General features: G+C 45.6%; 1 protein-coding gene across 3 annotated transcripts in view; it reads left to right on the forward strand.

Moving 5' to 3' along the window:
• Positions 1 to 12,679, forward strand: part of AGK (acylglycerol kinase) — a 91,615-nt gene that overhangs the window by 31,793 nt on the left and 47,143 nt on the right. For 2 of the 3 annotated variants that reach the window (XM_068272993.1, XM_068272992.1), the window contains exon 5: positions 10,162 to 10,237. In XM_068272993.1, coding sequence (XP_068129094.1) covers positions 10,162 to 10,237 — 76 coding nt within the window. Of the gene's footprint in view, positions 1 to 10,160; positions 10,238 to 12,679 lie in introns of those variants that run through there. The other variant, XM_068272994.1, reaches the window with a different exon arrangement.

The raw sequence follows: 12,679 nt of genomic DNA on the forward strand, positions 1-12,679 counted from the left end.
ATATGTGGGATACTTACCTCGGGAGGGTGAAGCCTCTGGATCCTAATGAGGCTTCCCCCGTCCTCCTCTATCCCCCTATTCCAGCGCTGTAGGCCACTGAAAATTCGCAGACAATCCTGTGCGAGTCTCTTGCAGGTGCAGTAGAGCAGATCCAATCAGGCTTGGCTATTTCCGCCTGAACCTGAAGGAAAGCGACTGTGTCTGCATGAGGCTCACACTAGATAGTTATGATTCTGAAGCCCAGCACCGCCGACAAGCTTGCTGGAGCCCCCACGGCTCTTCCGCGGCTGACAGCGCAGGGAGAGAGGAGGACAGGAGAAGCCTTATTAGGATCCAGAGGCTTCTCCCTCCTGTGGTAAGTATCCCATGAAGGCACTTTTTTTTTTTTCTTACAGATTATTTTATATTTCCTGGTAACGCACAATGAGATTTTCTGACAGATTTACTGTCAGATCAATAATTGCCAACATATCCGATCTAATTTCAGATCGTTTTGCGAGCAATTTTTCCATTCACTTCTATGGAAAATCTACCCAGAAAACGATTGTAAATCAGATCGGACATTTTGGAAATAATCGATCTGATAGTATATCTGCCAGAAAATCTCATCTTGTGTATTCCAAGCATGAGGCCTAGTTCATCAGCAAGCGCTGAGTGCTTTTGTGAGTGCTTTTTAAATCGATTTTCCCTGCTCTTTGTGAGCGATTTGCGATTTTTATAAGTGCTTTTGTTTGGCGATTTGAGCTTTTCTTCCTGCAGACAATCAGGAAGTGAACTCTTTGACCTGGAACTGAATATCTGTAATGAATTTTCTTTTAAAAAGCGCTCACAAAATCGATTTTCCAAGCATTTAGCGATTTTCCTTCACCTTGCATTGAAGCACAAACGCACAGGATATGGTACGGGACCTGCATTTGCAGTTGGAAAGAAAGCTCATTGCTCATGTGAGAACACTCACATTGAGATTTATTGCTCAATCGCTTTTAAAAATCGCCAGCGTTTTGAAAAAATTGAAAAGCGCTCATAGTGTAAACAAGCTCTAAGACAAGCACAGCAGCAGGCAGCAGTGCTTGTGGCAGTCCGCCTCTGCTACCTTAGGTAGCTGTTGGCGTGTGACCTGTATATACTCCCATCCTGTGAATTAGTATTGAACTTGCAGTATCAGTAAGTGCAGAACGTCACCCACCAGGGGGTAAAGCATCTGGACTGAAATAAACACTTCCTCTTTGTTTTATGAGCGGGCAGCCCCACAAACCAGGCCAACCATCAGCCCGTGTCAGATTATCGATCTGTGTAATTAGAAGACGCAATCACCTTTAAAGCACAGGTTCAATTGATTTCCGTCGCGCTAATCGCTTCTTGCGGGGCGAAAAGATTTGAAGGATTTCCTACATTCATTTCAAGCTCATTGATTATGGATGGATCTATAATCACAGCCAGGAAGAGTCGGCGTTTACTGGTCCCGTGACCTGTGTGCTCAGCCTTGTACATAAAGATGTATGTTTTCATCAGCACCTTGCAGAATTTTACGATCTGGAGCAACAGAGTGTTTTCTGGGGAAGGGGGAGGGGAAGAAAAAAAATCTCTTAATGAGAAGCTGTGACTAAATGTGACTACAGTAAGAATGCTGTGAAAGTGCATCACCTAGTGGCTGCTGAGTGCCTCTGCAGTACCCTTCAGCAGCGTTGCTTGGTGTATAGCAGAAATGAAAGTGGACCCAAGTTAAAAATACAAGATTTCAGAAATAAAATCTATTTTCTAACTTATAATAATAAATAGCGGCCTTTTTTTTTTTAGCTACATGAGGACAAATCTAAAATATTTTACATTTATTGGAGGAACCCTCCCTTTCTTTCATATTGCCGGGACAGAATCCGGCAGACTGGTGAAGAAGATAAAAAACAAAACACAGGCTGCTACTGATGATGTCACATGGGAGGTGATCTCAGCTTGTGTGAGATTTCACATAGATGAAGCCCCTGTGAGGGAGAGCAGCTGTTGACAAACACCCATGATCTAAAACATCCTACTAAGCTTGGAAGTAATGCCTGTATAACCTAGTTTATGAAAAGAGAAGGGTGAAAAGCATGCACTGAAATGCTCATAGGCTTGAAGGAGTGTTTATTTATCTCTTTGTATGTGTCAAAGTGGTGCAACTAAATATTTTGAATTAAAAAAATGTTTGGTTTGGGTCCGCTTTAAGGAGATGCATGTGATCAGTTATTAGATTTGAAAAGGTGATCATCGAGGATACAATCTTGATTGGCCAATATTACCAAATATATGGAGTGGAAGGGTAAACTGAATAAATATACTTTGCATGGATATTTTACTGGGTACCTTTTAGGATCTGAATTTTTTTTGTTTTTGTTATCGTGATCATATGTTAAAGCATATGTCCTCAGTATTTTATAAGTCCTCAATACAGTTCAGTCTCTGTTAAAGAGTAACTGTTTAGCCCCCAAAGTGAAATTTAAATCTCTACAGCAATGTTTTATTTAGTATTAAAGTGATCCAAAAAGCCAATGCAGAACTTAAAAATCAATATAATTTTGTTACTATGTAGCCTTTTGCCCAAGCTAATGACGCAAAGCTGCATATCTGATACTGATGAGCATGCAGAGCATGCCTATGTCTGCCCGACCCCCCTCTCCTCCCCAGGACCAGGTGCCGATCTCTATTCCCACCACAAACAGCTGACCGCTCTGACAGGGAGAGAGAGCGGCAGCACTTCCAGCGCAGCCACGGCAGAGCAGCCGCCACCGTGCATCTCTCTCTCATGTCTCACATGTGACTCGGCGGCGGCTGCTCTGCGTGGCTGCGCTGGAAGTGCTGCCGCTCTCTCTCCCTGTCAGAGCGGTCAGCTGTTTGTGGTGCGAATAGATCGGCACCTGGTCCTGGGGGGGGGAGAGGGGGGTCGGGCAGACATAGGCATGCTCTGCATGCTCATCAGTATCAGATATGCGGCTTTGCGTCATTAGCTTGGGCAAAAGGCTACATAGTAACAAAATTATATTGATTTTTAAGTTCTGCATTGGCTTTTTGGATCACTTTAATACTAAATAAAACATTGCTGTAGAGATTTAAATTTCACTTTGGGGGCTAACAGTTACTCTTTAAGCAGCACAGGCGTGTTTGCCTGATTTTGAATAATTGTTTTATCTGGTTGCTTGGCAGAGTGCGCCGACAGGGTAATATGCATAGCGCTGCCCCCTGCTCAGTGACATACACCTGCTGAGCAGGAAATACGTCACTGGTATTCCCGTTGGTCCGCACATGCGCAACGCACTGTGCTCCTGTTTATGAAATTCCTGCGTCGCCCATTGACTCCAATGACTTCCGCCGCTGTGGAAGTCAGACGGTAACGTGCTGATGACTTTGCGTCAGCTCGGCGGTGATTTAGAAACTTGCATTGTGACGTGGTAAGTGTGCTAGGCCCTATTAACTTGCATTGCTGTCAGCACCTGTGCAGTACGCTCCTGGCGATGGGTGCGCAATAAGGGTGCACGCAGACAGGCCACACATGCGCAGTACGTGGTGGCAGGTGGCGATTAGAAGATATACCTGGACCGTCATCGGAGGATCGAGGCGGCCGGGGAGGTCAGCAAGGGAGCTATCAGCCTGAAGGGATTTGAGAACCAAAAAGTCTTTCCCATCCTTTAAGATAATTGTAATGTAAGAATAGTGTAGTAGGTATAATATAGGCTGTGTGGATCAGCAAAACTCAATCTTTATCCAGTATTCATCAAACAAACAGATTGTTACAGAACACCTGAGAGGCCTCAGGTAATTGGCCTCTGATGAAGAAGGGAACTCTGGGAAATAGCCGTTGGGCTGGACTGCTCCTCATCTCTCACTGCCTGCTGTGCTTTGTACTAATCTGTTTGTGTGATGGATACTGAGTAAGACTGAATTTTACTGATCGAGTGCCCGGATTGTGTCTGCTATACTGACTTGACTCCCTGCCTTCATCCATGAGCATGCACTGCTCTTCAGTATCCCTATTACACAGTGCTGCAAGCCTTACTCGCCAGTCACTAATATCTATTTAGAATAAATGCTTACCATCTGAATGCGAGGGGATAATTCTTAAAGGGCAGCTATGCGCAAATATAAAAAAAAATGTAAATGCATACAAATAAAGGTACATTTCTACCACAGTAAAATGCACAATAAATTACTGTATATTTCGGCATAAAAGACGCTCTTCTACTCCTTCAATATTGGGATAAACAGTCCCTGCATCTTAAATTCCATATACAGGTAGTCCCTGACTTACAAAGGGCCACAGATATGAACCGCTGACTCGCTACAATGTCAGGGACTCCCTGTATTCTTCCTGTGTCGTCCTCTTTTGCCCCGTGTCCTCCTCTGCTCCCCGTGTATAAGTATATGTAGCGGCAGCACGGCTCACCTCATCCACGGTTCCTGCGGTAATCAGAGACCTCTCCCTCACTGCGCCCTTAGTGTCGGCTTGTGCTGATGACGCAATCAGTAGAAGCTGGCACTAGGGTAGCTGTGAGGGAGAGGAGAGGTCTCTGTTTGCCGCTGGAGCCATGGATGAGGTGAGCCACTCTGTCGCTACATACAGTGACTTGCAAAAGTATTCAACCCCTTGAAGTTTTCAACATTTTGTCATATTACTGCCTCAAACATGAATCAATTTTATTGGAATTCCACGTGAAAGACCAATACAAAGTGGTGTACGCGTGAGAAGTGGAACGAAAATCATGCATGATTCCAAACATTTTTTACAAATCAATAACTGCAAAGTGGCGTGTGCGTAATTATTCAGCCCCCTTTGGTCTGAGTGCAGTCAGTTGGCCATAGACATTGCCTGATGAGTGGTAATGACTAAATAGAGTGCACCTGTGTGTAATCTAAGGCCAGTACAAATACAGCTGCTCTGTGACGGCCTCAGAGGTTGTCTAAGCGAATATTGGGAGCAACAACACCATTTAGTCCAAAGAACCCACCAGACAGGTCAGGGATAAAGTTATTGAGAAATTTAAAGCACGCTTAGGCTACAAAAATATTTCCAAAGCCTTGGACATCCCACAGAGCACTGTTCAAGCGATCATTCAGAAATGGAAGGAGTATGGCACAACTGTAAACCTACCAAGACAAGGCCATCCAGCTAAACTCAAAGGCCAAACAAGGAAAGCGCTGATCAGAAATGCAGTCAAGAGGCCCATGGTGACTCTGGACGAGCTGCAGAGATCTACAGCTTAGGTGGGGGAATCTGTCCATAGGACGACTATTAGTCGTGCACTGCACAAAGTTGGCCTTTATGGAAGAGTGGCAAGAAGAAAGCTATTGTTAACAGAAAAGCATAAGAACTCCCATTTGCAGTTTGCCACAAGCCATGTGGGGGACACAGCAACCATGTGGAAGAAGGTGCTCTGGTCAGATGAGACCAAAATGGAACTTTTTGGCCAAAATGCACAACGCTATGTGTGGTGGAAAACTAACACTGCACATCACTCTGAACACACCATCCGCACTGTCAAATATGGTGGTGGCAACATCATGCTCGGGGGGTGCATCTCTTCAGCAGGGACAGGGAAGCTGGTCAGAGTTGATGGGAATATGGATGGAGCCAAATACAGGGCAAACGTGGAAGACTCTTGGAGACTGCAAAAGACTTGATACTGGGGCGGAGGTTCACCTTCCAGCAGGACAATGACCCTAAACATAAAGCCAGGGCAACAATGGAATGGTTTTAAACAAAACATATCCATGTGTTAGAATGGCCCAGTCAAAGTCCAGATCTAAATCCAATCGAGAATCTGTGGCAAGATCTGAAAACTGCTGTTCACAAACGCTGTCCATCTAATCTGACTGAGCTGGAGCTGTTTTGCAAACAAGAATGGGCAAGGATTTCAGTCTCTAGATGTGCAAAGCTGGTAGAGACATACCCTAAAAGACTGGCAGCTGTAATTGCAGCAAAAGGTGGTTCTACAAAGTATTGACTCAGGGGGCTGAATAATTACGCACACCCCCACTTTGCAGTTATTGATTTGTAAAAAATGTTTGGAATGATGTATGATTTTCGTTCCACTTCTCATGTGTACACCACTTTGTATTGGTCTTTCACGTGGAATTCCAATAAAATTGATGCCTGTTTGTGGCAGTAATGTGACAAAATGTGGAAAACTTCAAGGGGGCCGAATACTTTTGCAAGCCACTGTATACTTATACACGGGGAGCAGAGGAGGATGGAGGGGGGGGGGGGGGGGGCAGAATGGGAGGAGAGACATGGGGGACAAAATGGGACACTGGACACAGAAATTTGGGAGAACATCTACAAGACGCTCCTGGAACATGAACACAACAGATTTAGTATATTTTTTTCCCCTAATTTTTGCCCTTTAAACCTAGGTGCGTCTTCTAGTCCAGAGCGTCTTATATCCTGTAAAATACAGTTCTTATGTTCCCAAGTCGCTGTCACTTACAGTAGTTAGGAAAGAATCTGACAGGTTTTGGACAAGTCTATCACCTCATGGGGGATTCTCACTTATTTACTTACAAAAGCACTTACCGTATACACTTCAGTATAAACAAAGATTTTATGCTCACAAACTCACAAAATACCCTCCAAAAACAAAATCTAATTGTTTACTTGCATATATTACTGGTAAAGAAGTGTTCTGGGTGTGTTTTTTTTTTTTTTTCTCCTCCATTGGAAATTGCAAACACACTACCACAGTGAAGCCCGTCAGAAAGTGTACCAGTCGCATCTATCTACAAATCGGTAGTTTTGTAAGTAGAAAAAATTGAGATTGCAGCACTTTTTGTTGAGCCGGCCGCAATTTGCAGCGTGAAATGGTCCTCAGGCCAAAATCAGTTGCTAGGATCGATCGGGAATGCTTGAAAATCTGATTCGTAAGGGCTCGATCGGGTGCATGGCTGTAACAGCGTCAAAGATCACGATGATCCTCAGCCAGTGACGCTCCAAGTGTACCTTTGTCTCTCTGTGTAGAGTGTATACAGGTTCACCCCTCCACCAGCATGACTCTCGGCCTCCTCCGGTGTCACAGTGAGGGCCTGTACCATGTAACACACATGCATATAGTGTTGTCCTACATGCGCTTGTGTCTTGCGGTACGGGCACTCATTGTGATGCTTGAGGACACCAGGAGTCACACCACAGAGAAGTGAGCATTTAAAGGGGCACTATAGCGAAAAATTGTAAAATTTTAAATATGTGCAAACATAGACAAATAAGAAGTACGTGTTTTCCAGAGTAAAATGAGCCATAAATTACCTTTCTCCTATGTTGCTGTCACTTACAGTAGTGGTAGAAATCTGACAGAAGTGACAGGTTTTGGACTAGTCCATCTCTTCATAGGCGATTCTCAGCGAGGATTACAGTCTTTATAAAGATATTCCCTAAAAAGTATTTAAACAATGATGCTGGCCAGCTTCCCGGCACCATACACGGTTATTTTTGGCAGTTGGACAGAGCAACTGCCATTCACTAAGTGCTTTTGAAAATAAATAAATCCCTTAAAATACCCCATGAAAAGATGGACTAGTCCAAAACCTGTCGGTAATGTCAGACGTCTACTACCTACTGTAAGTGACAGCAACATAGGAGAAAAGTCATTTATGGCTCATTTTACTCTGAAAAAATGCACTTCTTATCTGTATATGTTTGCACATTATTTTAATTTTACAATTTTTTTGCCATAGTGCCACATTAACACGGATGGGGAGGACATACACTTGGGAGCAGGCGGAGTCGGTGACACCAGGCAGATTTCTGATAGATTTCAGTATGAAATCTATCGGGAATCGGTGTGCAGCGGCAATAGATCCCTCTCTGATAAGATTTAGTCAGAGAGATCTGTCTCATTGTATCTATGGCCACCTTTAAGGTGATCGACCAAGAGACAGATCTCTCTCTGATCAGAGAGAGATCTGCTGCCTGCCCGTACACTGCAGGCCAATTCCCAATCGATTTCAGCATGAAATCTCTCGGGAATTGGCCTTGTGACGCCGCCTTGCCACTCCTGGCGCTGTCCCCCCTCTAGTGTAAAATGTGCCCCCTTCAGCATAATTTACCGCTGGCTCCGCGCTCCATCCACATACATGTGCCCCATTTAGTTGCCTGATGTAACGTTGGCATGTGTGTGATGTCACACGCACCCCCATATAAGCTGGCATCCACGTGGGGCGTGTGTATGTGGACAGAGGATGGAGCGCGGAGCCAGCATCAGACACCGACATGTAAAGTATACTGCACAGGGCACATTTTATACTGTGGGGGTACAGCGGTAGGCCTTCCGTCACGGTCGTCGCTCACACGATATCGCATGCCAGTACCACTGCACACCCGATCAAACATGTTGGCCCTACATCTAGCAGCATGTCTGATTGATGATACATGCCACTAATTTCGGTCGAAATTGGTCGCATCATTAATTAGGCATGCTCTTGGCAGCACCGATTTTCAGTCGATTATAATAATCGAATTGGATGGTCAATCGGTTGCCAAGGTGCCTGATGCATGGCCACCTTATCAGGAAGACAATTGTATTGTCTTAAAGAGAAACTATAACAACCCCCCTCCGCCACCCCCACCCATTCCTTGGGTGGCATTTCAGTTTCGACACTGTGCAGGTGCGTTGCTAGCCTCTAGGCTAGTAACCTGTTCTGTTGCCGTGCAGAGGGGAGGGGGGCAATGAAGCAGCACAGGAATGATGCCACACGGTGGGCAGAGTAAGTGAGAACAATGTTCAAGGCATTGATCGGCCGACTTAATCAGCCTGGCTGATCGATGGCCGAGGCATCGGGGAGGGGGGGGGGGCTGCTGTACACAGACTAGATTTTCAGCAGAGACGGTTGTCTGCGGCCATTTCGACCAAGTTTCATCAAGTGTGTGTAGGGGGGCTTTGCAGTGCAGTCACAGGAATGTCAGTGTAATAAAGCCTGCTAAACTCCTTGCAATGTATGACAATGATTTGTATATGATTGCTTTTTCTTATGGAAAGTACAGTTAACCTTTCAAGTGGACCTGAACTCTTGCACAGGACAGAAGGAAAACCTAGAGAAATGCACCCTGTATGTATTTAGAGAGTTCAGCCTGTCTAATTACCCCTCATCTGTCAACTGGCTGCCTTGGCAGAGCAGCTAATTTGTAAACACAGGATGTTGCCTGCTTCCATGAAAGCATGAAGTACACGCGCTGCAGCTTTATTGCAGGATTTGTTTCAGCTGTAACAAATAAATTCTTTAAAGGCTATTATGCTGTTGCTTATCTTTTAGAGCAGAGAGGAAGTTCTGAGTTCAGGTCCGCTTAAAGCAAAATGTGGCTGGGATTTCTTGGCGTACCTATTAACCTTCTTGGCGGTAACCCCGAACGTAGTTCGGGGTAAGCCGCCGGAGGGTGCCGCTCAGGCCCTGCTGGGCCGATTTGTTTAATTTTTTTTTTGCTGGACGCAGCTAGCACTTTGCTAGCTGCGCCAGCACCCTGATCGCCGCCGCCGCGCGCCCGATCGCCGCTATACGGTGCGGCGCGCGCCCCCCCCCCCCCCAGACCCCGTGCGCTGCCTGGCCAATCAGTCGGTGACGTCATTCCGCCCCGTCGCCATGGCGACGGGGGAAGCCCTCCAGGAAATCCCGTTCTTTGAACGTGGTTTCCTAGATCGGAGATCGCCGAAGGCGATCGAAGAGGGCGGGGGGATGCCGCTGAGCAGCGGCTATCATGTAGCGAGCCCTGGGCTCGCTACATGATATAGAAAAAAATAAATAAAAAAAAAACTGCCGCGCTGCCTCCTGGCGTATTTTTTTTATACCGCCAGGAGGGTTAAAAAGCCGCCGGGAGACTTAGGCGCAGGGCATAGCTGGTATATGGCCTATCCTGCTCCTGCACAACTCCCGGCGGCGTTAATTACTAATCCCCCTCCAGGTCCACGTGGATGGTGGGGAATGTATAATTTGGCTTCCAGCGGTTTCTGGCAGCCAAATTACAGTGTTTTAAAAGTAACTTCAGCTCCGTCTTCTGACAGCGCTGAAGTTACTCCCTGTGCGCTGCTATAGTCGTAATTCCCAGTGCGGTCTATGGTGGCGCCCAAACCTCCTGCGCTGCATTCCGAGCGTTGGATTTCTTGAGCCTTTGTAAGTATGATAATGACTGACATGCCTGTTCTTCATCAGGAAGGCCAGAACTCTGTTTGAGAAGAACGCGGCGCCCATCCTTCATCTGGCAGGAATAGATGTCACCATAGTAAAGGTGAGTGATGGTCGCAGGTGCTGGAGATCTGTTCCATGGGGGGTAACTCTTCACTGTTGGAGAAATCTCACAGTGCCAATTCAGATTATTACCAATGCCTATTTGTGATGGATTCTTTTTAAACGCCAAGTGGACCTGCGCCAAAATGACAAATGTGCATTCATAAATTGCTTCCATGGCATTGATATACGCTAGCAAGCTTCTTTATCCCAGAAAAAAGAATGTTTTATTACTAAAATTCATCTCTGGAGCTTCCATCAGGGGACCCTGCCTAGGCGTAAATCTTAAAGGGACACTGTAGTTAGAGGGATATGGAGGCTGCCATATTTATTACCTTTTAAAGAACCCCAATTACCTGTCAGTCCTGCTGATGGCATTAAACGGGTGGGTAACAGGTGCCGAAGGATATATACAGTAGAACTTTGTTAGAAACAACTAAAATGAGAGAAGAGGAGGTGGCTTGTCTCAAAAATGGCAACTTCATATAACAAATGACAATTTATCATGCATTGGTAGTGCATTTCATTTTACTTTTATCTGAATCTATTGGATGGCACTTTATTTGGCCTGAAGAGGTGAGCTTAGACTAACGAAACCCATTGCCAGTGCATAATTGTCATTTTCTATATGAAGTCATTTTTGAGGTAAGCCAGCTCCTTTTTCTCATTTTAGTTGTTTTCAACACAGTTTTATATATTTTTGGGCACCTCCTGTTTGTGCTTCTCACCCTCCTACAGAAGGGTGATATTGGTCTTAGGTGGCCACATCTAGTACCAGATTTTTTTTCTAAGACAAAACTGACCTGATCGTTCCACCCCCCGCTTCTGCGCCCCCTCACAATCGACAACACCCTACCTCCCAGGCCCGCTGTTTGGGTGTCACTTTGGGCTCTGCCCTTTAATTCATCCCCCACATCCAAAACGTCACCAGAGCCTGCAATTTCCACCTCTGTAATATCTCCAAGATCACCCCTTCTTGACAGCAGACACTACCACACTGCTCATCCATCCCCTCATCATCTCCCGCCTTGATTACTGTAACTCCACCTGTCTGGCCTCCGCTTGAAACATTGCCCCCCTTCAATCCATTATGAACGTGGCTGCCAGACTCATCCATTCTTCTCACCGCTGCACATCTACATCCCCCTCTGTAAATCCATGCCCTGGCTCCCTATCCGATTCAGGATAAGTTTCAAGACTCTTTGTCAGGCCTATAAATCTGTGCACAAAACCTGCCCTACCTACATCTCAGAGCTTGTTCACAAGTATATACCTAGCAGTCCCCTCCAGTCCTCCAACGACTTTGCCTAACTGACCCACGCATTTCCTACTCCCATGCGCGCCTGCAGGATTTCTCAAGAGCTGCCCCCACCTTCTGAAACTTCCTTCCACCGCCCATCAGACTTGCTCCCTGCTTCAACACATTCAAGCAGGCCCTCAAATCCCACTTCTTTAGGATGGCCTACCCACCCACCGCCACACAGTAACTTTCTACTGATTACCTATTCTACAGCCCTACCTACTGTGTCCTCCTCCCCTTCCCTTAGATTATAAGCCTTTCAGCAGGGTCCTCCCTTCCCTAGTATATTCTACAAGATTTTGTGTACCATCATTGGGCTCCTTACCTATGATCGCCTTGTACTTGTATTACTGGGCCTACCTAACCAGCCCAAAATCACATGATCATGTATTTTGTACCGTTTGCCTTGAATAGCTTTGTCTTATGTTGTATAACCTTTTTATGTCTGTCATCCTTTGTATCATTGTATGTATGTCTGTATTGTGCAGCGCTGCGTAATATGTTGGCGCTTTATAAATGCAATCAATAACGATAAGAGAGTGGCTGCATCCAGCTCCCCCTGGAAACCGAGTGGAGTGGGGTTTGCACATCTCCACCTGCCTCAAGTGATTGGTTGTCCCTCCTGCATCCTTCCTTTGAGAGTATAAATTCTCCTTTTCTATATATCTTCCATTTGGATGACATATTGCGCTATTTGGGTGTACAGCCACCCTACCTGCTGATGGTTTTGGCTGCAGTATCGTCTGAATCACACACCTGACACAAGCATGTGGCTAATATGGCCAGATGTTTATTACAGCACCTGATGTTCATAGTTTATCTGGATCTCTTGGCTGAAAGTTTTAAAGTGCCCATTAACTATACTATCTGCTGCACGATTGATCATTTTCAATCAGTGGTACAATCGTTCGATCGGAAACGATCAGTCATGCCCACTGAGAGCCAAAAACCCTATGACCAATTTGATCAGATTGCTGGGATGAATCTGTTTTCTGATCCCATCAATTATCTGATCAGAAACAATCAATTGTGTCGTTATTGGGAACCATAAGAGACAGAGGGTCAACTGGACAGCCAAGAAGCTAGCATAGTTTATAAGGTGAAAAAATGCAGCCTTCACATCCCTCCCACTGCAGTGTCCCT

The sequence above is a fragment of the Hyperolius riggenbachi genome, chromosome 3, assembly GCF_040937935.1.
Source record: "Hyperolius riggenbachi isolate aHypRig1 chromosome 3, aHypRig1.pri, whole genome shotgun sequence".
Lineage (NCBI taxonomy): Eukaryota > Metazoa > Chordata > Amphibia > Anura > Hyperoliidae > Hyperolius > Hyperolius riggenbachi.